This window comes from Rhipicephalus sanguineus, chromosome 1 (assembly GCF_013339695.2).
Source record: "Rhipicephalus sanguineus isolate Rsan-2018 chromosome 1, BIME_Rsan_1.4, whole genome shotgun sequence".
NCBI classification, from domain to species: domain Eukaryota; kingdom Metazoa; phylum Arthropoda; class Arachnida; order Ixodida; family Ixodidae; genus Rhipicephalus; species Rhipicephalus sanguineus.
This window is the reverse complement of record NC_051176.1, coordinates 312,818,128-312,844,982: the sequence shown is the minus strand read 5'-3', so window position 1 is coordinate 312,844,982 and position 26,855 is coordinate 312,818,128. Positions and strand designations below refer to the sequence as shown.

Below are 26,855 nucleotides of genomic sequence, written 5' to 3'. Positions count from 1 at the left end.
TGATTGCATCGGCGGCTTGCAGAGCTTGCATGCTCGGTTTCTGCATCCGACACAAAATACTGCCACCCGTATTTCTTGCTTTATTCGGGTGCTGCCAACCCTCAGCTAGCCACGGTATCCGGATCTGCAAACTTTTGCGCTCGGAATGACAGCGACAAGTGCGACTGTACAGAGAAAACTTGCGGCTCCTCCCAAAAAACTGCAGGATGTGAGCACTCTTGGCAACAGTTTTCACGGATTATCAACCGCACGACAAAATTCTTCTGGAAGCACGTTCTACCAGGTCTGAGGCAAGGACTTCGGAAGAAGACTCCTGCATCAAAGAGCCAGGTGAACATCATCGGCGGCTTGACACTACCGGACAGCATTCAGAAGGTACTCGAGCTCGGGCCAAAGTTCGCAGTTGAACCCAAGAAATCGGCTCCAGAACTATTGGAAATGGTCCGACAAGTGTCCAAGCGAGTACCTGACGCCGAGTCCGAAAGGTGTGTATCAGAGGGAGTTGATGTGTTGACGCGTTCCCGTCCCCTCACAGGAAAGTTCTCCTTGATTAGAACTGTAAGTACTTGAAGGACCATTCGCTCACACTTGTACCCGCTGATACAGAAGGTGGTTTTGTTGTGTTGAACAGGGCCACATATAATTCAAAGGCTCATGAAGCCATTTCATCTACTTTTCAAGTGCACAAAGACTTAGCTCTTAAGAAAGTGCAAAACGACGCGAAAAAGTTATGCAAAAGCTTCAAACTAGATCATATATCGCGATCCATCGAAAAGAGCACTAAGGCTCACCTTGACTTGTTTTTTTCTGCGAAAACGCACAAACCTGATTGTCCTTGCCGTGTGATAGTCTCAGAAAACACAAGCTGGCAGAAACATGTAGCAACGTTTTTAAAGAAGTACTTAAAGCATTTGCCAGTTGACGATCCTTTTTTCGAAAGCAATTCCGAACAAGTGGTTGAATTCTTTAAAGACAAACAAGACAGGAACCTTGTTGCCTTCTCTATTGATCTAAAGGATCTATACTATTCTATTCCTCAGAATGACTTGATGAGATGTGTAGCTCATTGCATAGACAAGTTTGGAGCAGTACGATTTCAAAACGCTTCCGGATTGACATGCGACCAGTTTCTGGAGCTTCTTAGTTTTTATGTTAACTCTTCTTACGCGACATGGGATGGCACTGTTGTTAAACAAAGAAATGGTATCTGTATTGAGTCATGCATTGCTCCCTGCTTAAGTGACTTGTACCTAGCCAATCATGACCAGGTTCTTCATGAACGCCTGAAAAATAACCTTGACGTTGTGCATGTATTCAGATTCGTGGATGATTTTTTAGTTGTTTTGAACAATGAATCATGTAGTTTTGACTTGGCGGTCTCTAAGATTATAACTTCATTCACAGAAGTTTTGTCCTCTTTGGTGTTGACGCATGAACTGCCCTAGGGCAATTTCATCAGATTTTTAGACTTAGGACTCTACTTTTCGCCACAGATAGTTTGCTGGAGTTATGAGCCGAGAGGCAACAAGCCCGTCCTGCCATTTTCATCCGCTTATTCAAAACTTGTGAAACCTTCAATAGTACAATCTTGTTTCAATAATTCCCTTATGAAGTCATGTGACCACAAGGTGGAAGCCAGTTTCCTGGATCAAGCCAAGCGCTTAGAAGAGTCTGGGTACCCATTAGGTATGCTCAGCTCCGTCGCAGAGGGCTTGAGCAACAAGCTAAAAAGCTCATAAAAGGGCATCAGCCGTGGTGTCAGAGCTAAGAAAGTTGCCGTTGTGCCGTACGTGCATTGCATTTCGCACAATCTCAGAAGAATTGCGGGAAAGTCGGGGGTGGACGTAGTCTTTTCTGCTCCTGACTGTCTGCAGAGGTTATGTCATCAGGTAAATTCAGAGAGTAACAAGGTAAACGAATGTCCTATTAATCACCGAACACTTTTGTAACCTGTAATCGCAACGTTGTCTACGCCATTCCGCTTTCGTGTAAAAGCACGTACGTTGGTCAGACCGGCAGTTGTATCAACCAGAGACTGAAAGAGCATCACTATAACGACACAAAAGCAATCTCAGGTCATTTGGTAATTCATTGCCGAAATTGTGGCTGCATGCCCTTGCTTGAAAACACCTCCATCTTATATAAGGCACATAGTAAAATGACTAGAGACGTTGTTGAGGCCTATGAAATTAATAGATTACAAGAAATGTGCGTTAGACAGCCTTCCCTCACGCCTTCTCAAAAAGAGTTGCAATATCTTGCTTTGTCGCGTTGATACTTGTGCTATGTCGTGATATTGCCCTGTACACGTGTATCGGTTCAGCGATATACCCACTGATTGTCCATTTGTTGTTTCTGTTGTTTCCGCTCGCTCGGTATATATTTATCGGTTTGAGCGAAAAAAAAATCAGTTGAAAGTAGCGCTGTGTCCTTGCCTGTTTTCTTTCTTCGTCCCTGTCTAGTCGCGCTAATCACTATTCATGGCATCACCACTACATTTTCACGTGTGCTCAATCCGCAACGCTCACTCGCAGTTAGTTGTGGCCTGGTACCGAATTCCCTTGTTAAAGATTGTGCCACGGAAATCAAGGCCTGCTGCCATGAGCCTTTGCTCCTGGAAACTGTCAGCAATGGTGCGATGTCATGATTTTGTCAACGTGTTTTGATAAGGCTTCACGATGGCTCTGTTTACTACCTTGGAGTGAGCGGATTCGCACGGTAAAATGGGCTTCATTGCACGCAAGCCTGATTGTGACTCGGCAGTCTGGCTTTGGTGGGAGATCACTTCGTGCTATCTTGCTTGTCTTCATTTGCTCGCTCCTGTTTCTATGTTTATTCCACCACAAAAGAGAATTCATTGCTGAAAGTTGTGTGTGCATCTTTCTTCTGCCCCGTCGATTAGTGGCGCTATACAATCCACAGTCATGCTTTACCAACACGCCTAGTCGTCAACCTTAACTTTCATAATGCTGATAATTGTTTTATCTACGACACACGGCCAACCTCAAGATATCCGCTGTAAAAAGAATCAGGCACCTTCGGACTAGTGATAGCAAGCCTTAAGGAAGCGCGGAGCTCTTTATTTTTCGCTTCCTTTCTTTTTCTCTCTTCTGTGTTTTTTTTTCTATGCCTTTTTCGTGCCTTGTCTTTGTTTACTTCTATTTCTTTCTTTCTCTATTTCGTCCTCTTTCTCGCTCGATCTTCCTTTGTCTTTCTTCCCTTTCTTTCTTTCTCTCTATTTCTCGGTTCCTCTTTCTTTTTATCTCTCTTTTTTCTCTATCTCTCTCTTTCTCTATCTCTCTATGTCTCTCTTGCTTTCTTTGCTAGGCTTTACTCTCTGCCCTCATCCTTTCTCTTCTCCCCACCCTCACTTCCCTTTCCCACCACGTTGCTGTACTATAGTATCGACCTTTTCACCGGGCGCGGACGATAGGTCTGGCAACAGGCGCTTTCCTCCTTTCTGGCTTGGGGTGTGCGTGTAGGTGCTTGGGTGAATGGCGAACAATTTTTGCCTGTTTCAGGTAGACCTGCTGATTTTTTTTGTCGTTTATTGCGATGTCAGGCAGCAAGAGGTCAACTGGAAACCACTGTGCCGTTTTTGGTTGTTTTAACAACTACAGAAAAAGGAAACTGCTGTCTGAAGAAGTATGCGACGCCCATCACCAAACGCTGAGTGCTTGCGCCTGCGGACTCTTTAAGTTGCATCGTTTGTGTTACGTTGCAGTTTATAAATCGACAAGTAGTGCAAAATATCTAGAATTCCCAGTACTCCACGCAGTCAAATGACAGAAGAACGTGGTCGGATTGGGGAACAAACATGTGTAAGCGGTTATGTACGGCCCGCGCCAATAGTGAACTAACATGCCTGCGTAAGCCACCTATGCTCTTTTCGCTCCCCTTTATTGTTATATTGTAATGTGATGTGCTTGGCCTACTGATTAGCTTCGTAGCTCGGCTGAACACAGTGATCCCTGCAGCTGATGTAGCGGTATTCGCACGGATGAGAAATCTCTCACTTCGCTGTGGCTAACAGACACCTTACATAAAATTTGTGCTGCGCACCAGCCCTGTAAGTCCCGAACGTCCAACGAACACAGCATTATAAGGACGCGGGGGGATCCTTGTGGTGAGGATACAAGTTGCGTAAAACCAAGGGGTGTATCGTAGACGATATGCGATATGAAAGCCGGACCGAAAAAAAAAAATTGGGGAGGCGCGAAGCATGTAGGGAAGGGTGTTCCAGCTCCACTAACGTGAAACTTGAGGGGTGAAGCATGCAGTATGCGCCGGTGTTTCCCGCAGCAAAATCACTGCTAAGGCCCAATCAGATACAGAAGAAAGGTTAGACACAGACACCAGCAGTCTGCGTTTAGTGCACGCTGCGAATTTCTATTCTTCAACTACACACAGAAAAATTTCCCAGCGGTTCTACATTGCAGGTAAAGATCCAGTGCCTATATATACGGGGTGGCCGGTGAACGGTTGTGCAGCGCTAGCAGTCGGTTTTTTTTCATGAAACTCGCTAGCAGACGGTGCCTGCGTCGGCGTTCTCTCACGCGGCCGAGGGCGCGTCCTCGTTCCTCCCGAGCTGCTAGTTCAGCGTTCATCACAGAAAGGGCGCTTCCATAGTCAACTCGCGCCGTTCACTCTCTCTCGCCAGACGGCGAGCGCTGAGGCGGTGGCGCCCTCTCTTGCGCTCAAGGAAATCGACAGGACACGACGATGCAGGCAAGCAAATGGGTCATGACGATTCACGCGGCAACAAGCCGAGACCCGAAGGTGATTCGCCCCTAAAAAACAGTATTTGTCGCTTTGTGTGTAGGGCAACATTCCCTTACTCCTTAAGAAAAAAAATTTTACGTGGTGAAGAACCCTGTCCGACCAGTGCCGCAGTAATATGCAGCATACATGAGTCTCGTCGAAGTGACAAAGCAAACAAGATGTTCTTACGCTTGTCTAGTGTTTCTTGAACTGCTAATTTTGCTGCGAACGACAACAAGAATTTCGCAAAAACAGCAGGTTTGGTAGACGAAGTGATTAAGACAAATCGCAGTCCCGATCACCGGCAGTACAAACTCTCTAATCCGCTTCATCTTATTTCCGCCGAGGGCCAATCGAGCATCGCAATTCTAACCAAAGTAAATACCCCGGCATGTCAACATCAACATCGTTTTTATGTACAAGCACCCGCCTCCCTAATTTTGTCCGCAACTGTGGGCAATAAACGAGCGAGTAATAAGTGGTCACTTCCTGAAAGCTGAGAAACACGATAGACAAAGGCTACTTGCGACGGTTTCGTGATGAAATGATGGTAATTCGGAAAAATGATCTGAATTGGCAGAAACACACCAGCAGCGCTTGCTCGCAACTGGAACTTATACAAGGAAACAGAATGAAATTACAGAGCATTCACCACTTGATGGAAACCGCACAAAAAAAATAATTGGGGGACCCTTAGGCTTCGCCTTTAAGAGTTGAGCGCGATAGCGAAATCCTACCCCTAGGGCGCACTTGAACCACTAAGTGCATACTTATTAATGCGTGTTGTTACACACAGACGCACGCGCACACAGACACACACATGCGCGCGCGCGCGACGTGGTCAGGCCAGGAAAGAGGAGGTCAAACTCCAACAACGCCATGAAGATGCCTTGCTGAGAGCCAGGGAAGCTTAAATGAAGCGTCCTCGATGTGGTATGGAATCCCCAACTACGAGCGCGCGAAACCGATCACAGGCGTCAACGACGCCAAAATGACGCAGAACTTCGAGCTCGAGAAGCGGAGGCCAAGGGTCAGCGTCGCCAAGACAACCCTGACATGACAGCGACTACTTGACATGAATGTCCCGCATAGATGAGCAAACTGTGCAGTGTGGCCACTTCCCTGTGCTAGAACGGCGGAACCGTACAGGCTCTGCTGTAGTCGAGACATGGCCTCCGAAATAGCGGGCGCGCGGCTCTCCGCGCTCTGGCCATATCGGAGGCCATGGTCGAGACAACACAATGTCACAATGTCTTACAGATATGAGCACATAATCTAATGTTTGCTGTTTTTATATGTTTTCCGCTAGATAGACATAGTTTTCCATTCTTGGATCTCTTTGTAAGTTGTGTTTTTAGCGGCCATGACTGCACTATACCGGCTTTTCCGAAGCATGTCTTCGCGCAAAAAACGTATTTTGATGGCCTCGCCAATGCGCCTACAAATCGCCGAATGGGCTCATTTTCGTCGTGACACCTGTTGAACAAAATGCTTTAAGGAGACTCCTTCTACTACATGGCAGTTATGTAGTGTTTTTTCCCGAAGCAGTTGCATGTAACGTCGTGGCTTTGTGGTCGGACACCTGCTTGCCACGCAAAGGGTCCGGGTTCGATCCTCAATGAGACCGAAGATTTTTATTGTTTATTTTATTTGCATCTTTCCTGATTTTTCGGTCACGGACGATTTTTCGCTCACAAGCGACTTCGCGACGCCGACACCGGAACTTCTGCGACACGAGCTCTCTAACGCTATCGCGTTAAAACGGGCAGGAAGGAGAAGATGGAAGATTGCGATGAAAAATCTGTAAACAGGGGGTGGGTGCTCGAGCCGACGTTTCGACAAGTGGACTCGTCTTCTTCCAGTCCTGCTTCCAGTTCCAGCCTTGAATAAGACAAGTCCACTAGTCGGAACGTCGGCTCGAGCACCCACCCCATGTTTACAAAAAAAGGGAGCGTCAAAATACTGCAAACAATGATAGCATCACTCGTGTTGGACTAGCCCGCCTCTCCGAAACGAATCAAGCTTCATGACCTGACGGATGTTTCACCAGCATTCTATATAAAGAGGGCTTCCGTTACCTTGCTTTCCAAGTGATTCTGTCGTAACAGAACCATAGTCTTTAAAAAATTTGGTCAGTGTTTACACAGCACGTAGCTGAAGTCAATCCATCATTTGACTGACGTTGTGCTTACCCTCTCTAAGACGAATATTTATAGACATTGTGGGCGTGGTTCATGATATTCGCACGCCGGTGCCTAAGCACTCAGACAAGCCGACTCACCTTGCGCCGTGATTTACGATATTCGCACGCCGGTGCCTAAGCACCGCGACTCACCGACTCACCTTGCGCCGTATAGGTCAGCCTCTTGAGCGCCTCGCCCTGCACTCTCAGCGTTTCAAGGTTGTCGCTGTTCTCCCGCACAAGGCTGTTGAGCCGATCGAGCCAAGCCTGCTGGCTGCGGCGAAGGTGCTCCTCCATGCACTGCAGCTCGTACTGCAGGCCATTGAGCTCCTTGAGCAGCTCGGCGCACTGGCGGTGGCTCTGGCGCGTGCCTTCCTCCTTCTCCTCGCTGACTCGCACCAGCTGCTGCGCAACGAGAGCGTCTGAGCGCCGGCCGAGCACCCCAGAAGCCCCCACCTGCTTGAGCAGGATGTGCGCCGCCAGGTACTTGGCATTCAGCAGGCGCCGGCATATGTCCAGCTCACTCTGCAGCGAGCTCACCTGCAAACAGCATCAGTTGCGAATGCTTAGAGAGAGCTGTGCTAGTTGGTAGGCATTCGTGTTAAAAAGACTGGGCATGCAAACACGGACACAAGACACCACAAACGCTGACCGCACTCAGCGGTGGAAAAAAGGTAGACACAAATGAGGCGATACCTACCAAACAGGCACGCGTGAGAGTTGAGGCATTTGGTTTCTTCTTTAGCAAGCTAATTGGCGGTTGGCTCACGCATGCGCTACCACTATAGACTTAGAATAACAGAGAGCTGAGCTACTTGGTAAGTATTCATTCGAAAAAGACAGGGCGTGCAAACACGGACACGAGAAAGAAGTCATGACAGTGTGAACTGCTGCAAGCAAACTGTGTATTGGTATGATATTTGAAGTGGTTTCAGTGTGCGATTATGTTTTTTTTGGATTGTTCATGTTTCGGTACCGTTCAGTATTATTCTTTTTTTTTCGCTGCATAACTTCGTGATATGGAGTAGCCGAGGCAATATGGACCTCAACCTCTCCACAGCAAAACAGTTAGAACAGAACAGAACAGAACAGAACAGCACAAACGCCGACTAACAACTGAAGAGACGCACAACGGCGGAAAAGAAGGCACGAAAACCTATCTGCGCAAGCCCATGCAACAGGCGAACCTATCAGTCCCGCACGCGTTGGGGTCTGCGTGGAAGATAACTGTTAAGGCACTTCATTTCATTTTTGTGCAAGTTAATCGACAGGTTGGCTCACGCATGCGCTACCACTATTCTCGATATGCCATGCTTCAATCATCAGGCGCGTTTCTTCATTTCTATGCCGGTACGACACTGCGCATTCATCGAATTTTGGGCTGCACTTACAATCTCGACAATGTAAAGATAGATTAGAAGGTGAGCCTCCTGTTAACGATCTCTTATGTTCCAACAATCTCTGGTTAATGCATCCGCCCGCCTGTCCCACGTAGAAGCGGCCGAAGCTGAAAGGGACCTTATACACCACACTTGTACGGTAATCAGTGAATTTGCAGGTGTGTTTTACGAAACGAATATCAGTCCGCTTCTTATCTTTTACTCGCTCATTCTTCCTCTGCACAGCGGCACAAATCTTACATAGCTTATTGGCAGCCGTGAAAACAACATTAACGCCGTATCTACTTCCTACTTTCTTTAGCCTGTGAGATACGCAATGAATGTACGGTATACCTACGACACGTCTCTTCCTATCGCTTTCTGCAACCATGCTCGGACTTAACATAATGGACTTCTTTAAAAGTTCAGCGAGAGTCGCCACTGCATCACGAGGAGGCAAGATACAAAAACTCACTGGGCATGTGCATGATAAAAGTTAGGATGTTTTTTCAAATGAATTTCTTTTGAGGAAAGATTATTGGATGGTGCGCTGATACAATCATCGGCATGTGCCTACGTCATGATATACGATTCCGTTATTACTCGCTCCATTTTATCATGAACCTGTGACAAAATTGTGGTTTTTTTTCAAAAGCGGAAAAAACCACAAAAAAAGAAAAACGCTGCGCTCTGTGTTTGGGGTGTCTTCAGTCCCTGTACTTTAAAAACGCGCGATTATTCCCAAGATCCTACACTACACGCGTGGTATTCAATCAGCTAAGAACGCTTATTCCTTACACTGAAAACAGACAGACAAAATTTACAACCTAGGTCATTCACTACGACGGCAGGCCTACGTGTGACTCGGTGACAGACTTGTTCTCGCTATGCGGCAATTCTTTACACGTCACGACTAGCAAATATCCATAACGTGTGCACACACTCGTCTGACGTTTTTATGCCCGTGTTGCCTGCCATCGAAGCAGATACAAGCAATAAGTTATGGCAGCGACAGCAATACTGTTCGGACACGAGCCTCCAACATGGCGCCGAATCGGTAGCTTCGTCAAACCTCCGATAGATAGCAGCAATTTTGCGTAAGATCTATTATGCCAGGCCTCAACCTTTGTCCATTCCTGTGCCTATATGAAACTACGCATTCGTGTAATTTCGGCTTGCATTTACGCTCTCGACAATGTGAACAATGAGATGGTGAACCTCTGGTTAGCGATCTCTCATGTTCTATTAATATCTGACTAACACAACAACCCGCCTGTCCTACGTAGTTCATTGTAAAATAGCGCAAAAAGGCGAAGGCACGAGATGGAGGACCACAAAGGACAGGCGCTGGGCTAACAATTGTGGGGTTTATTGTGCAGAAAGGAATAAATACATGTAGTCCGACTGCGCACGCATCATCGCATTAGAGATAACTGTCATTTCTTTCAAGCAGGCTAAATTCGCAGTCATTAAGACAGATAGATGGGGTGGCAATGCAAACATCATGGTTGTACCTCAAGTGAAAGCTTCTATGATTTTACGTGACCTTTGGTCAACGTGCCTGAAGATGGCATGCGTGCGTTTACAACCACAAGAGCGACAGCGAGAAGACAAATGTGAAGCAGGCGTGCCTTTCAATGTGTTATTGTGCTGGCGTAGTCTCTCGTTAAGGCAGCCGCCAGTCTGTCCAATATATTTTTCCCACAATTTAGCATCTTTTTGCGCTGTTTTACAATGACGTTAAACCAACATGACCAATTTTGCACGCTGTTCCTGTCCTACGTAGAAGCTGCCACAGCTAAACGGAACCTTAAATACCACACTTGTACGGCAATCAGTAAATTTCTTCTTACGCTTTACGAAACAAATGTCAGTTCGCTTCTTGTCTGCTCATTCTTTTTGTGCACTGCGGCACAGATCTCACCTAACTTATTGGCAGCCGTAAAAACAACATTCACGCCGCATCCACCTCCCGCTTTCTTTATCCTGTGAGATACGCAATGAACGTAAGGAATACCCATGACACGCTTGTTATTAGTATTGCTTTCTGCAACCATGCTCGGACTTAAACGGACTTCTTTAAACGTTGAGCAACAGTAGCCACTGTAACGTGAGGATAACCTGCATCTAAAAAAAATTCGGCAGGTCCCGCCTCCCGTGGGAATCAATGTTATGCGAAGCATGCGCGGGATGGTGACTGTGGCGTAATTTTTCATATTGAGCGAAACGTTACGGAATGGCGCTAGAGAATTGTGGAAGTGGTATACGCACACTCATATGTTGAAGAGTCACATATGTATTATATAACCAGTTGTTTACAGTTGGGTAACGATGCTGCACTGCTAGTCAGCGATAGTTACATTGTGACGCACCACAGATTCATTCCGAGAGCTCTGCGCGTGCGCGGAAGCGGGGGTGGCAGTGTTGCGACTGTGGATGCCCCCAGTTGCGATAAGAGCAGTGGCGCAGCTCGACGTTGCTTTGGAAGCCTATACTTGTCTGTTATGACGGAGAACGCACGCACGTTTCACGAAACCGTGTGTATGTGTAGAAGGGGTTCTGGACAGTTCTTCACCAAGGTCATCATCACCGTGATCACTGAGTACCAGCAGCTGTACCGGACTTGTTAAACGGATCCGTTCGTGATCGCGGCTATCAGGAGTGTAAGTGTAGTGAAGTGCGAGGTATAGTGCAGCTGGTAAAAATCCTGGTTGCCTCTTACGATCAAATGATCTATGATGCCTCCTATCGTGGACGTGGCAGAGACGTCTTTTGATGCCTTGTCCACATCCATGCCTCCTTTCACGCAGTATAAGGACCGAGCGTTGTTGGGTCTTGATAAATCAATGTTGAAGTCACCGGTAATGATGACAGGCCTGGTTCTCTCAGCAGATTTATTGTAGGAAGCATTGACCCCGATTTTTGGGTAATCCACGTCGTCATGCTGCGGACCACGTGGACGAGTGGATGGTAGTTGAGCGTCTTCGAGAGGTGTTTTGTCTTCAGCTATGTTTCCTTGCGTCCGCCGCGGTGGTGTAGCGGTTACGGTGCTAGGCTGCTGATCCGAAGGTCGCGGGTTCGATCCCGGCCGCGGTGTTCGCATTTCGATGGCGGCAAAATGCTACGTGCCCGTGTACTGTGCGATCTCGGTACACATTAATGAACACCCGATGGTCAAAATTTCCGGAGCGTTTTGGTATGGCGTCTCTCATAATCATATCGCGGTTTTGGGACATAAAATCCAAACACTTATTATTATCACTTTTCTTGCGAGTCAATGTGTGTGTTTGCGGTTACCGTGTTGGTTGAGACTCTGCATCACCTGTGGCACATACCCGCATAACATGAACTCTGGTATACGGGTATGTGCCACACGTGACTGAGAGAAAGGGTTGCATGACGTACGTGACAGGTATTTTGCGTTATTCATGTCATGACTAGTGCATCGTGTTCGTCATACACTGATCCCCTACTATGTCAACTTTGGTATATTAAAAGTTACGGAGACGACCAGGAGAGCGCCTAGACGTAGGCGGCTAGATAGATAGATAGATACGTAGATAGAAACGGCCAGAATGCCTGAGGTTCGCTAAGAAATGCTTCGCATTTAAAAGGCGTAACCTGTACGCTAAAGTATTTGGTGCTTACACGACTTCGTGAGAGAAGACGGCAAGACATTGGTCTAACAGCGCTTTTGAAGGAGAATACTGCCAGCAAACGTGGTTCTTCCGAAACCCTGAGGAAATGTCTAGAAGATGTACTTGAATATTGTGAGGCAATTCTTTAGTAAAGTTCAGCCCTCCTTCATTTCATTGAAATGGTTCGCTCACTGAGGTAACCACGGCTTCCAATGCCTCACCCCTACAAGAAATCAAGTAGTCGTCCACGTAACGAAAAACATTAATAACATAATTACCTAAGGCGTCCTCAGAAATTTGTCAATCCCGCTGAGGCATAAATCACGAAGAATCGGAGCGAACTTTAATAATGCTAATTCTTGATTTCAGCACATGAACGCCTCCGTTTCAACCTACCAGCGTCTACTTTAAGTACATGGAAAGGATTTGCGGAGAAGCCCCCATAGAAGAACCACACTTATCAGTGAAAACCTTTTCCTGCACTTAATGAGTAATACAGTTTTTAACACATTTTAACAATCCAGCGGCGGAGAATGACGCCTCCGAAAGGGGTCTCAGTGAGGTTAAGCAGTTGTACAAGTAACTACAAACAGCGAATTGACAGGTGCCTGAAACACCAGGCTGAACATGGGGCCTCAATATCGCATGAATTCACAGTGAGCGTTGTAAAGGCAGAATGCTGTGCACAACAGCGAAACGCAAGTGGCCGCGCTAGCATTCGGTTAACATGCTAGGAGACCAATCACAGCGAGTTTTCTTGAAAGCCGCACGCTCACTACCACACTTTTTCAATGCCGATCATTCGGTATTCCAACACATTTCTGTTACTTACCAGTGACGCTGTTACACACCGTCAGCGGTAAATAATCGCTTACTTTCGGGACACTCCGCTGGTAGGACTCTCACTTGTCGCAAAGTTGCGTGCAGCCGCATTGCGGCCCGCGGTCTCTCCCATAGTGAACCAGATAATATAACATGCACCACTATTACCTGTCTTCATAATTGCGAAAATGGACGTATCTTTCTGAAAAACTGTCATCGCGGTGCTGCTATAGTTAAGCGTTCGTTCCAGACAGCCCGGGATTTTCCCTCGTGTGTGCACAAACTGGATATTGCCACAAACGCTTTGTATGTTTTATTTACCGGCACGTGTAGCTGCTGCCTTGCGCAAACCGCACCGGAATGTCTGAGGGAAAGGAGCTGACTTTTAAGGGCTCGTTTTTCTTTGTTGGACACAATATTAATGAGATCTAACAGGAAAGTATAGCGAATGTTATTTGTAGTAATTAGGATTTAAATGTGAAGAAAGTAAAGTGGAGGAAAAGATAACTTGGCGCCGGCAGGGATCGAACCTGCGACCTTCGAATAACGCGTCCGATGCTCTACCACTGGGCTAAGGCGGCGGTCACCCTACAGGCAAAAAAGAGTCATCCACACTCGCCGCCGTGGCTGCCATCGGCGCTGACTTACGCTTCTAGGTATAAATGCACATATATACCCCATAAAGTGGACGGGAGGATGACCGCCGCCGTAGCTCAGTGGTAGAGCATCGGACGCATTATTCTAAGGTCGCAGGTTCGGTCCCTGCCGGCGGCAAGTTATCTTTTCGTCCACTTTACTTTCCTTGGCATTATTGTCTATTAGTTCTCATTAACAGAATGTCTGAGGACATTCGAGATTGTTGTTGGATCATCGGTAAGGCTTGACCGCACAACCGCGAACAGCTGAGTTCATTCTCAAAATAGCGCCACCAGCGATAAGGCTCGAATGTTCAATGCCGCATGTATAAATGCCGACACGCCGTGCCGCGATTCAGACTATCCACGGCCGACGCACTGTTCACCGCTATCAGTGTACAGCGTCTATCGCTTGTACTTTGACTTTTCGTTTCCCGTGCACAGGTTCGCCCAAATAAAAGTTTCGTCTTGAACGCGCCGACTGCTTCCTTCGTGAGGGTCATGACCACATGATATCTGGTGGAGGTGCTCTTCGTTCATGTTCCGGACCCCCCCTCCCCCATCAAGCCATGAGCACAGTCCAAGTCGTGAAGGAGGCATCGACGCCAACCCCGACCAGCGAGCTAGCCGCAGGCAGCGAGGCCTACCACCAGAGCATGGACACCTACTCGATAAGACCCGGAAGACCAAACCCATGACCACGACAGCGGCAACGATGACAGCCACTGTACCACCGGCAGCGGCAGTCGTGCTACATCAACCTAGGGAGCCGCGAAACTTCCGAGGATCATCCTTGGAAGACCCAGAAAGCTGGCTCGAAGCGTACGATCGGGTGGCCGTTTTCAACGCCTGGACCAGAACCTTGGAAGATGAAGCTGGGACATGGTTCGAGAACCAAGAGCGAACTCTGACAACGTGGGATGTTTTTCGCACCACGTTCCTGGCAACATTCATCAGCGTCGTCCGCAAGGAGAGGGCCGAGGCTCTGCTCTAAACCCGCGTGCAGCTGCCAAACGAAAACCCAGCACTCTTCACAGAAGAAATAATCAGACTGCTCCGCCACGCAGATCCTGACATGCTCGAAGAAAGTTTGCTTCCTTATGCCAGGATTCAAGCAGCAGCTCTTCGCGGGACTGATGCGAAACCCACCGAGCAGCACCTAAGAATTTGTCTCTGAAGCGACGACGACTGAGAAAACGCTAGAAATGCGCACCCGAAAGTACAACCTTCGCTTGATTCCAGACAGCGCAGCTGCTCAAGCTCTTGGCTCCGACGAACTATCCGAGCCATCGTGCGAGAGGAGCTCCGGAAGATCTCTTTTCCACAGTCTGAGGTGATGTCAATTGCTGGAGTAGTGCGCGATGAAATCCAGCAGTCACCTGGCTTTCCTCAGCCAGCACAGCCGCAGCCTCAAGCTACGCTGCTGCAGTTCGCCGTCCCGTTCCCCTTCCGTGACAACGTCAAGACACCGCATCGCCGCAGTTCCATCGCCCGACACCGCTGCCGCAGCCACCATCACCGACGCCCTACCGTCCTTTAGTCGGCCTGCGCTACGCGCCAAGGAAAACTGACGTTTGACATACCCCTGACAACCGCCCGCACTGCTACCACTGCGGGGAAGCCGGCTACACAAACCGCCGCTGCCAGTACCGACGGATGGGGCTACGTGGTTTCGCCGTAAACGCGCCGTGTCCACAGCGGGGGGACCAACCACACGACGTCACCGACTACCTCACAGGAGCGCAGTGGAAACCTCAAGGACCTTCCCGATCGCCGTTACCAGGCCGCTACGTCTCTCCCCAACGCCGACTATCCACGGGCCCAACCGGAGGCCGATCACCTAGCCCGTATCTGAAAAACTAAGGGCAGCAACCGATGGAGGTGCGGTTGCTGTACGGCGAAATACCGAAGATCCTCCGCCGACGACGACGACGCCGAACTCTAACTAAAGAACACGCCGCAAGCCGAACGGAGCTCTTAGGCGGAAACTTCGCGGCCCGAAGAAGACCTGACGATGCAAGGTCGAAGCAGCGGCACAAACCGACGTAGCCATGATCCGACGCTGCGACCTAACGGCAACGAAAGGCGACTAACTAGCCACCTCGACGTTCCCATCGACGGCCACAACGTCACAGCTCTCGTCGATACTGGACCCGACTATTCCGTCATCAGGGGGCCGTTCGCCGCGACGTTGAAGAAAGTTAGGACGGCTTGCGAAATCCGGACCGCTGGAGGCCATCTAACAGCGTTGTCTGGAGTCTGTACAGCAAGAATCACCATCAACAATCGCACTTATCCTGCGAGCTTTGTGATCTTGCAACATTGCTCCAGGGATGCCATGCTCTGCATGGACTTCTTAAACCATCGCGGCGCCATCATCGACTTAGGAACCAAGTCGAAGCGACACCGCCGGATAGAAACCCACATCAACGTGCCCTGAACGTGCTAGAGGATTAAGTCACCATTCCGCCTAGATCCAGCGTCATAATTCCAGCCTGCACCGTAAAGGCTGAAGACATCGAAGGTGTCATCCAGAGCGATCAGCGCTTGCTGCTAGACCGTGACATCTGCGTCGCAAGAGACGCTCCTCAGTTGCATGAAGGAAAAGGAAGCGTGATGCTAATGAACTTCAGCCAAGAACAGACATCTGAGTAGGGACACGACGATTGCGTACATCGAAGAAATCTTGTCCGTCAGCGATGCGTTTTTTTTTTTTCAGATTCTGACGAAGCTACAACGCCGACCGCCACGCCTGAGCCATCCTTCGACGTAAACCCAAGCCTTCCCGCTCCCCAGCAGCAACAGCTCCGATGCCTTCTCAAGGAATACAAGGACTGTTTCTCGTCGCCATCGCGGGTCAGACAAAGGCCCCTTGCTAAGCACCATATCGTAACGGAAGAAAATGCTCGACCACTGAGTCAGAGTACCTAACGGGTTTCGACGCGACAATGCGAAGCCGTAAAGAAACAATTCGACGAAATGATACGCGACAACATCTGCCAGCCGTCCAAAACTCCGTGGGCGTCTCCCGTAGTGTTAGTGAGGAAGAAAGACGGGACACTACGTTTCTGCGTCGATTATCGTCGCCTGAACAAAATCACGAAGAAGGACGTGTATCCTCTTCCACGAATAGAGGACGCACTGGATTGACTCCACAATGCGAAGTTGACGAGAGAGACCGAGAAAAGACTACCTTTATAACACCAGACGGCCTCTTCAAGTTCAAGGTCATGGTCTTGTTACGTGTTATGGATGCAGTGCTGGCTGGCAGCACGCAATTCATTGCCAAGATGGTGAATGTAGTCCCGATTTTCGCGCCTGCTCCGTTGTCGACAGAAGCCACGATAGATGGGTAAAACTGAGGCCAAGAGCATACTCGAAGGGAAGTCCTTTTACTTGAATGCGACTGCGTAGTTGTGATTAGTGACAGCGCGCGGTGTACATGTAGACCAGTGTTGTACGGAACGGCTTTCCAATGAACGACGTTCCAGGAACTAGTTCCTTTTTGGAGGAACGAAGGAACGCCACCGTTCCATTGAGGATCGGTAGAACTGTAACGGTAACTCGTTACTTTTACTTAGGAACGGCAGAGGGAACGGCGTTCCTTCAGTCAACGTTTCTCGGCATTAACCAGGCCCACGCAAGCAGCACATCATGCAGAACAGGGCAGATGGACGACCGTGTGAGGCGCAAAAATCTGCCGCGTGCCTGTCCCTTGACTATTCCGCATCCTGACACATTAAGGCGCCCGCCGAGGCCGCATGGAAGCGCGCGGTGCCGAGACCTATTACGTACTTGCGGGAGGAAACGCTGTTTTTCTTTTCTTTTTGTCTCAGCCAGTCTGACAGCAATCAAGGGCTGTTCAGGAGTGTAGACACACCTTGGAGAGCATTTAGTAGGCATTCGAGAATCATCTAACCCCATTGTAAGAGCACCGCCAGGAAAGGCCGCGCTACCTTTAGACACGAAGTATCTCTTGCTCGGGGGTATGTAACTCGGCGTGGCAATCCGCACGCGGCGTATTAGTCCGCACTCACACTACGCATGCGCAACTCTCCTCCTTCCCTCTATCCAACAGCTGCGCGTTACTCTCTCCACTTCTCTACCAGCACCAGCTTGCGCTTCTCCTGCGTTCTCGCTTCTGCTCTCACGGCGCATATGCTACTCTCCTCCTCTAGTCTCCTCTCCTTCAAGTGGTAGAGCGCTGCGCGCGTTCAGTCCAGCGCTTGCCTCGGATGGCTCCTCTGAAATGCGGGCTCGACATGCCGAAATTCTCTCCTGCGCAGCGCCGCGACGAAGGCCAGCGCATGCGCGTCCCGTCCTCCTCTCTCTCCTTTCCTACGCTGCCTCTCTCTCGCGCACCTGTCGACCACGTTCCCCGCACGCCCACTGAGAATTAACGGCCAGGCTAGAGGTACGACACGACGCGCGTTGTGTTCCGCTTCGCGTTCTACGACAAGAGGTCGGTAGCATGCCCAGCGAACGCCAACGGAACGCGATCATGCAAGTGCTCCGGCTTCGCATTGCCTCATGGTCTCCTTTAGCGAGAGATGGTGTAATTTTTTTTTATCTCGGTGACACTTTTGTTCGGCCAACTGGAAAGTAGCTTGTTGTTTGTGTCTGTGTCGCTTCGTATTCGGGCGGTTTTGCTACAAGTCCCCGTAGCCTTGTCGGCATAGGGGAAAGTGGGGGAGCCGACTTACCATAGTCAAGGCGCCTACGCGTGGTTCCGCGGAGTCCTCGAACGGTGCGAATCATCGTCGAGAATCTGGTGTTTGACGTGCATAGGACAGAGGGCAGAGAAGAACAACGCTAGAGGGCGCACAAAGTGAGTGAAGCACCAATGTGCGAACCACCGAAATCGCGCGCGGTGGCCTTCCACTGCGCATGAATGGTCTTGGGCCCCTACGTAGCGGGGTCGAAGTTACATTTTGTTCTATCTCTTGGAGTGAGCGCCTTGCCGCGTGCGTACGCTTCCGATGCTATAGTGGTTTTAGGTTCGCGCTCTCGCCGACTGCGAAGCCTCAGCTCAGTTCCTAGGAATGTTTTAGGGGCGAAGCTCTTTATGCCATGGGTCTGTCCATGCTCCGTTTGTAGGTTTATTTGTTTGTAGTAGCCACCTCTAGTTCGTGAGAAGCGCGCGTTCTCGTATGCAGTAGAAGAAGACGACGACGTTGACGAGTGAGACTCTCGTGCGTGTTCGCCTGTGTGGCATTCTTTCTTCTTTACTACGTCTCGTGTTTTCAACGACACCCGAAGACAACATTTCAGACGTAACGCGACATAAGGCTCCCTCTTGGCACGTTTTCTCTTTAGCTCGGAGTCGCCAGATGGAAGACAAGGCTGCGGAACGGAGGGCACGGAAGGCGGCAGCAGCGCGGGCTCGCAGACAGAATCCTGAGGTGAGAGCCCGCGAGGCCGAAGCTGCACGTCGACGCCGCGAAGCAGATTCCGCCGTTCGAGCCCGCGAAGCCGAAGCTCGACAAGCTGCACGGCTGCGGCGAGAAGACCCCGCCGTTCGAGCCCGCGAGGCCGAAGCTGCTCGACAAGCTACACGGCTGCGGCGAGAAGACCATCCGAGGGACGTGTATAGACCTGGTATTTTCTAAATTTCCAGTTGCAACCCGTACAAGAACTGCTGTCCCTTCACGGACCGTAAAGCCGCGATAATGAAGGGACAACGGAAGCCAAGCATCATCTAATTAAGAAAAATAAAAGTTTCATGTTTGTAATATACACACAGTGCTTCTCACTCTTCATATGATGATTGATGGGGCGTTACACAGAACATTCACGGTTCACCGATGATTCTCTCCGGAGCTTCGCCCCACTCATCATCATTCACCACGTGGATATGCTGTGATTTTTTTTCTCCTCGCGTGGCCTTCAGCGGCTTTGGTATCTCGTGTATACCGCCGGCAGCTAACGATAAATTTGCCTTTTGACACCGTGTTCCATGGATGGCGGAAGAGAGAACCGAAACGCAGTGGACGCGGGTGCCGCAGGCGCCACTGCGGGTGCCACTGCGGGTGCCGCAGTGGCGCCTGTCCGGTGCCTTCGATGGTTGCGTTTGGGCAGGCATCCCTTGAACATGCGAGTTATCTCCGCGGCTATCAGTCTAAAATTTTTATTGTAGTTCATTTCGACAGCCACCGTACCAATAGCGTCTGCCATGCAATAAACGATACCCGTACATCTAGCGCTACATTCTTGTTGCGACAGCTGAGCCTGCCCTCGCTTCTACGACCGCGGTTGACCTTGTTCCTATTTGTGTACAACACAGCAGTACCCTCAAGCATAGGTTGGCAAACACCTCATGGGTCGACTCACTCAGGATCACTCACACTCAGATTGGGGCCTGATTGAGTCTGAGTGAGTCCGGGAGAGTAATATTTTAGTGAGCTTGAGTCCGAGTGAGTCCGACTGAAGAAAATTTTAGTGAGCCTAAGTGTGAGCGAGTCCGGTTGAGGAAAATATTCATGAGTTTGAGTCCGAGTGAGCCCTAAGCCCAAAATAGATTTCTTGAGTGAGTCTGAGTCAGCTCCACCTTCTATTGTCGACCTATTGTTTTATCTACTCATCTTCAGCATTACTATCAGTCTTATATCGGCTTACGTTTATACAAAAGTCTATTCACACATATGTCAACGCACGAGCGTTCATGCGCCACCTCAATATTTATTGATCAGAGGCGCGAGTTGGAGGGGGGGGTTGCCATGACCTATCCCCGCAAACTCTTTCACGAGAAGCAATTGATAAAATATCTCGTGTGAGCCGCGTATTTCATAAAAATGCCTTTCCTATATTGAAACCACTGATAACACGTATTTGAAGCCATAAGATCAAAAGCCATATCGTAGAGCACCGATTAAAGTGAGATAATGGCGTTGAAGAGCATTGGCACCATGATCGAAAAAGCTAATTTTACGCTATCGGACTCATGAGTCGACTCACCCAGACTACGGTCAAGCCTTGAGTTTGAGTCTGAGTGAGTCCGGATGAGCAATATATCGGTGAATCTCAGTCGGAGTGAGTCCGGTTGAGAAAAAAATTTAGCTAGTCTGAGTCCGAGTGAGTCCGTTTGAGGGACATTTTGGTGAGTCTGAGTCCGAGTGCGCCCTGAGAGCAAAATATATCTCTTGAGTGAGTCTGAGTGAGCTCCAATTTTTTTTGCCCTCAGGTGCTTGAAGGAACGGCTCTTCAACATTGGCAACGAAGGGCTGACGAGAAAATGGGTTCGTCTGTCGGATACACATCGAGATGCAACCCTTGCTGAGTGCGAACAAGGGACTTTACTAAGTTGCGAATATGTAACCTGCACACTATTTTCTAGTCACACTGCAATATTGAATCAGCACTCGTTAAACATCTATGTATTGTTCCTTTTGTTGCGGTTTCCTGTGCAAGAAACTTATTTATGCTGATACGTGTGTATAAATTTCTATTTGCATATCTGAAGTGCAGTACACTGAGTGCGCATTTGAAGACTGACGTGGAAAGCGTCACGTGTGTTGCACTTGTAATAGACGAGCATGAAAGTTGCAGTTAGACACGTCTCTAGTATGACCGGTGGTCTCTAAAAAAATTTGTCTAGGAGCGTTTATTTAGATTTCTTTTATTTACATATAACCTGCTTCCGGCGATGTGAAATACGTAAAATACATCTAGCTCGATGGCTGTGGTCACTGCTGCGGATCGGCTGCGTCGGCGTCGCTGCCGCTGGGAGGCGGCACTCACCAGCGACAAACTGACCGACCAACTTTTGGCCGTCCGGCATGCCGATGATGCCGCTCGGGCCCCAGGACTTCAAGCCGTCACCTGACGCTGTCATCATCGACGGAGGGTGGGACGGGACAGTGCTGAACTCTCTCTTCCCCGCGCCTCGCACCGACTTTGAATAAACTTTATTCATTCATTCACTCGATGTGAGCTTTAAGTTGCTCACTTGATTTCCCCTCAGTATTATCCGGCATTGACCGGCACTATATTTTTATTAAAATTTCAAATGTAACGTTAATGTAACAGCACGTTCCAATTTTAGAAATATAACTGGAACGAGTTCCTTTTGCATTAAAGGGACTTGTAACGGTGGTGGTGGTGATATCTTTATTGCTCCCAGAACAAACAAAAATAATAAAGAGGAACTCGTTCCAAGATTGGGAAGGAACGAGGAATGAGCTTTCGTTCCTGTTTTAGAGGTACGTGCACAATACTGATGTAGACTGTGCTCATTTCGTTATAAATATTGTGTGAAGGTGGCGCTCTGTGTGGGTACTCTCCCCTTTGGCCGTTGTCGTCTTCGCGCCTTACACTTCAAGTAAGCTGAACCAACATGCCCAGTCTGCCATTCGTACAACCACTACGTAAGATGCGTGGCGTCATGGCTAGTGGTGTGAAATATAAAACTTGCACAACGTTGCAAGTTGGGCAACACGCATCACGTTTCTTCTGATGCTGTACCTTTTACCTTCAACTAAGTAAGCGCTTATTCTACATCTCATTTTACTTCTGTTAAAGTATAATTGCTTCTATCCACCGTAACAACTCAATAGAAACCGTCTCTTCTTGAGGGTGCTCCAGGCAAATAAGCGTGGAGGAAAAGCGTCCCTACCTTGAAAACTTTTTATCTAGGGATCTTAGGGGCCTCGAGCACAGTGCCCTTGCGGTACTACCGAGCATACTAAGGTTGGCTGTGAGACTGTTGTCCTTCTATATGTTGCCCTGTGCATCACGGTACTTGGGGTGCTATGCAGGATGGCCCGAGCTTCTCGGGCACACGAGTTTGCTCCTAGCTCGCATAACCGAGGTCACGACAGGAAGACAGTGCGGAACACGCAATAGCAGCGCTGATAAAAACGGCTACAAGAACGAGCATGGCATGACAAACGCATGTGCGGCATTTGCAACGGTTTTCAAAGGAACGCCGCATGCGAACGTGTCAGCGCCGCCACTCAGTCAACATTTTTACAGCGCAGGGAAGTCAGCGTGACTGTCGCGCTGTCTTTTTGCCAACTGATCATCGCGCATCCCACGGGCGTGTTCGTGGGCGATGGTACTCTTTCAGAAAATTCTTTCGTTCCACCTGCAGCATGAAAATTTTCACTCTCGAAGGCAACAAGGGCGCACGCGCAGCACTCTGGTGCAGCTCGTTTGGCTTCTCTGGATTATTATAGATAAATAAATGGACAGGTTACTGCTATACTTACATGTCTGAAGATTTTTCTGTAGTAACAAATCGGTAGAAACAATGTCTCCACAAACAAGTAAAGAGTAACATTTCTCGCCGCAAATCCCACTAGGGGCGCTTGCTTCGTGGAGGTGAGTGGTACGCCGTGAGCGCGGTGAAATTGAATGCGAGACATCGTAGCCACGTGATGATACAACCTCTAATTCTTCGTGCATGCTTGCATTATCTCTGCGATTAAGCTCATACCTGAATCGTGCCGCTCGCTGGCGTTGCGCCGTGAGCACTGCTCCTCGGCAAGAGCAAACGTGGTGGGCGGACCCGATCTTCGCCGTGGGCGTCTGTCAATAAAATTGATTGGCATGCGAACTCGGGCACAAACACGTTGATTCTGAAAGACCCCAGTTCAACTCGTGACTATCATAGTGCTGGTGTGCCTGTCAAGTGTTTCATGCGGTGGACGCTACTCAGCAGCCTCTTTGCATATAAAATAATTTGGTCAGCTTGCACTACTTGTGCAAGGCTGGGGCTATCGGAGGAGCTTGGGTCACCTAGCTTCTTCCAGCTTATTACACGGCTCGTCTGCTCAGTATGCTTGGTCTGCTTCGGAGTAATGACCGTGTCAGTTCGGTCTCAATATTGGTGCTATTTATTAGTTAGGCCTTAATTAACAAGGCAGTGAATAGGTATGTCTTAATTGGTAATGTTTTATATACACGACGTTAACTATTCAGATTTCATTACCTAGGTCCTAATTAGCACTAATATATTTAACGAAATGCTAATTAGAGTAATCCTAATTAACGCGTACTTGGTGAGGAAGTTCCTAATTAACTTGGTCTGAATTAGCGTACTCTGAGCGTAGTGATAATTAGCATGGCCCAAATTAGCTCGGTCTCAACTAACATGACATTGAATAGTCCTGTCTTGATTGTTAATGTTCTAATTACCGCTACAGTAATTACTCAGGTTTAATTAGCAAGGTTCTGTATAGTACATAGGTAATTAACTTAATCATAATTATCACTATCCTAATTAACATGGTCTCGGTGAGGAAGGTCTTGATTATCTTGGTTTTATTTACACGCTCCTAATTAACGTTCTGTTATTATCACGATCTTAATTAGCTTGTTCGTAGCTTTACACGGCTTCATTAGCATGGCCTTAGTACGACGTGGCTCAATTAGCTCGGCCTTAGCATGATTTGGCCTAATGAGCTTGGTCATAGCATGTCCTGACTTAGCACTGGTATACCGCCCAGCCAATTAGCTAACCAGCCGGCCGCACCTGCTCGGGGAGGACAATAAGAGGACGGAGTGAGCGCGCGGCGGCCGAGCAACGCGCTTGAGTGTAAAGGCCGACCACGGTGATTAGACACGTGGCCTCGGCGATCAGCTCCAGCCGCGGAGTTGTAAGGCGCTCGCTCGGAGCTAATCTCAGAGGCCACGGTGCTGATTATTCTAAAGGATACTTAGTGCAGACATTAAACGCTTGAAAATGGATTCAAACCGCCCGCGCACACATAAAAATATAGTGAGTAGAACTTTCTGCCACTTTTCTTACATGGGTTCACTTCTGCACTCAGTGGAACGACAAACAAATTAAAGAAGGTGCCTCTAGTTTGAAGACACCACCCAACCTTCTCGACCGCCCTTGACGTGACGCCGCGTTCCATCGTAACCAATGGAACGCAGCGCGTGCTGAGGGATGGATTTCACCTTCTCGTACTGTTAGGACGTTCAAAAATGGGTGTCGCCAGAGCTCGGAAAGATCCCGAGTTTCCCCAAACTCGGGCCATCCTGTATAGCACCCCTGGACTGCAGTTTCCACGTGACCGTTTTGTCACGCCGTGAATTGCAGTCCAAGTAGCACGGTGTGATAACGCAGGCCTGCTTTCACGAAGGCTCTCTCGCACCACTGGGCTGAGTCGGCCTTGTTGGCAGGCCTCGGACACTTGGACTAGTTTCGGTATTGGAAATAACTTTTTCCTGTTTTGGTCAATAGCCAATCAGCGCGCACCAAAGGCGATACTTTTGCGATTGTCGCCTTTTGAGAATACGGCCTCAGCGTGGCTCAAACGCGCCATCACATGCCGCAGGCGTTGAAGATGCGTGAAGAAGTCCGGAACGAACACGACGGCGTCATCTAGGTAGCACAAGCACGTGTGCCATTTCAGGTTGCGCAGAACAGTATCCATCATGCGCTCGAAAGTGGCGGGCGCATTACACAGCCCAAACGGCATGACGTTGAATTCGTACAAGCCGTCGGGCGTGACAAACGCGGTCTTCGGTCGAGCGTCATCAGCCATAGGTACCTGCCAGTACCAGGAGCGCAAATCGAGAGATCAAAAGAACTCTGCTCCTTGTAGGCTGTCAATCGCGTCGTCTATTCGCGGTAGTGGATACACGTCCTTACGAGTGATCTTGTTGAGTCGTCGGTAGTCCACACAGAACCGCACAGAACCGTCCTTCTTCGCAACAAGAACGACAGGAGACGCCCAGGAGCTATTAAAGGGTCGAATAACATCGCGTCGAAGCATGTCGTCGACTTGTTCTTTGAGAACGCGGCGTTCTGTGGGAGATACGCGATATGGACGTTGCCGCAGTGGCGGTTGAGCGCCAGTGTCGATGCGATGCGTAACGGCGGACGTGCGGCCGAGAGAGGTTTGAGCGACATCGAAAGAAGCGCGAAATTCTTCCAAGAGGCCCAGAAGCTGGGAACGCTGGACCGGCGTAAGGTTGTCAGCAATCAATCAATCAATCAATCACTCATTTATTTAACGTGCCCAGGAACAACCGTAAGGTCTTTGTGCTGGTGCACGCAAAAAAACAATAAAAATAAACAATACAATACAGACAGTCTTCAGAAATAAAAAGAGCAAAAACACGTAGACAAAGAGAAATGAACACAAAAGGGGAGGAGTAAAATGAGACAACACAAGAAATATTGACGGGGAAAAAAAATTGGAAGACTTTGTACATTGTGCCACACTATGTCAAAACAGTGCATAGCTCGGATAAAAACAATGACTGTGGGCTATGAAAAACGTCAAGATCAAGAAAATGAACGTTATAGAGTCTTTGTATTCTTTGGACGGTAGAGTGTTGGAAGAAGCAGGCGGGTACATGAAACGGTCTGTTCTCTGGTTAACTTACGCGGAATCCGAAAATTTACACAATTGAGAAGTACAGGGCAGGATATGATACCGTGGACTAGCTTGTAAAGAAATAAGAGATCAGAGCGATTTCGTCGGCAGTGAAGTGATGGCAGTGATAATAATTCAGCAGTATTTGAACGAGATCCAGAGTCATTTTTAGCAAAGCGATGGTTATATATGCTGAGGAATTTTTTCTGGACTCGTTCAATGGTGTTACCGCTGGATTGAGCAATGCCATTCCATATCACGGACGCATACTCAAGTTGCGGAAGACATATTGCCGTGTACAATTTGTGTAGGGCCATGGGAGACCTGAATTCTCGAGATATTCTACAAACACATCCGAGAGAACGAAGGCCCCGCACAGCAGCACGCTTAACGTGAGAAGAAAAGTTTAACGCGCTGTCAACAACAACACCAAGATGACTGATTTCATAAACCTTGCATAACGGCACAAAATTGACAGAGTATTGAAATGACACGCTAGATGTTTTCGAGTGATAGACATGAATTTTGTCTTCGAGGTATTCAGAGAAAGGTTATTACCGTTGCACCATTCGGAAAAAGAGCGCAAGTCTGACTGCAGCAAGCGACAGTCGTTAACTGAATGAATTTCCCTAAAAATCTTGATGTCATCGGCATACAAGAGGAAAGAAGAATTACGAATGGCAAAAGAAACATCATTAACGTAAATTAAAAATAGGAGTGGGCCTAATACCGACCCTTGAGGAACCCCACTAGTCACTTTATACAAAGAAGAGGTTTGGCCATTTACGGCTACATAACAATATCTATTGAGCAGATAGCTCTGCATTAGATTCACAATTGACAAGTCAACATCAAAGTTTAACCATAATCAGTGTGTGGCTGACTACGTCAAAAGCCTTGCTCAGGTCACAGTAAATTACGTCAACCTGTCCTCTCTGAGAAATAGGTGTGGAGATCTGCGTCATGAATCTAGCAAGATTTGTGGTAGTTGAGCGGCCAGCGAGAAAACCATGTTGATTGGGAATCAATGAGTTTTTCACAACAAAAGACAATATGTTGTGAAGAGCCAGCTCGAAGATCTTTGATGTGGCACATAGTAGAGAAATCGG

At 48.5% G+C, this 26,855-nt stretch overlaps 1 protein-coding gene and 1 non-coding gene across 4 annotated transcripts in view; one reads left to right on the top strand and one right to left on the bottom strand.

Moving 5' to 3' along the window:
* LOC119379438 (coiled-coil domain-containing protein 125) overlaps window positions 1-26,855 on the bottom strand; it is a 258,527-nt gene that overhangs the window by 139,177 nt on the left and 92,495 nt on the right. Inside the window, exons 3-4 of one of the 3 annotated variants that reach the window (XM_037648749.2) lie at window positions 7,400-7,483; window positions 7,105-7,348 (exon numbers count right to left, since the gene is read on the bottom strand). In XM_037648749.2, the coding sequence (XP_037504677.1) occupies window positions 7,105-7,348; window positions 7,400-7,483 (328 nt within the window). Of the gene's footprint in view, window positions 1-7,104; window positions 7,484-26,855 lie in introns of all 3 variants that reach the window. The other 2 variants (XM_037648750.2, XM_037648748.2) reach the window with 2 other exon arrangements.
* On the top strand, window positions 13,485-13,556 carry Trnam-cau (transfer RNA methionine (anticodon CAU)). Its single transcript has one exon. It is a non-coding gene; the product is annotated as a tRNA-Met (tRNA).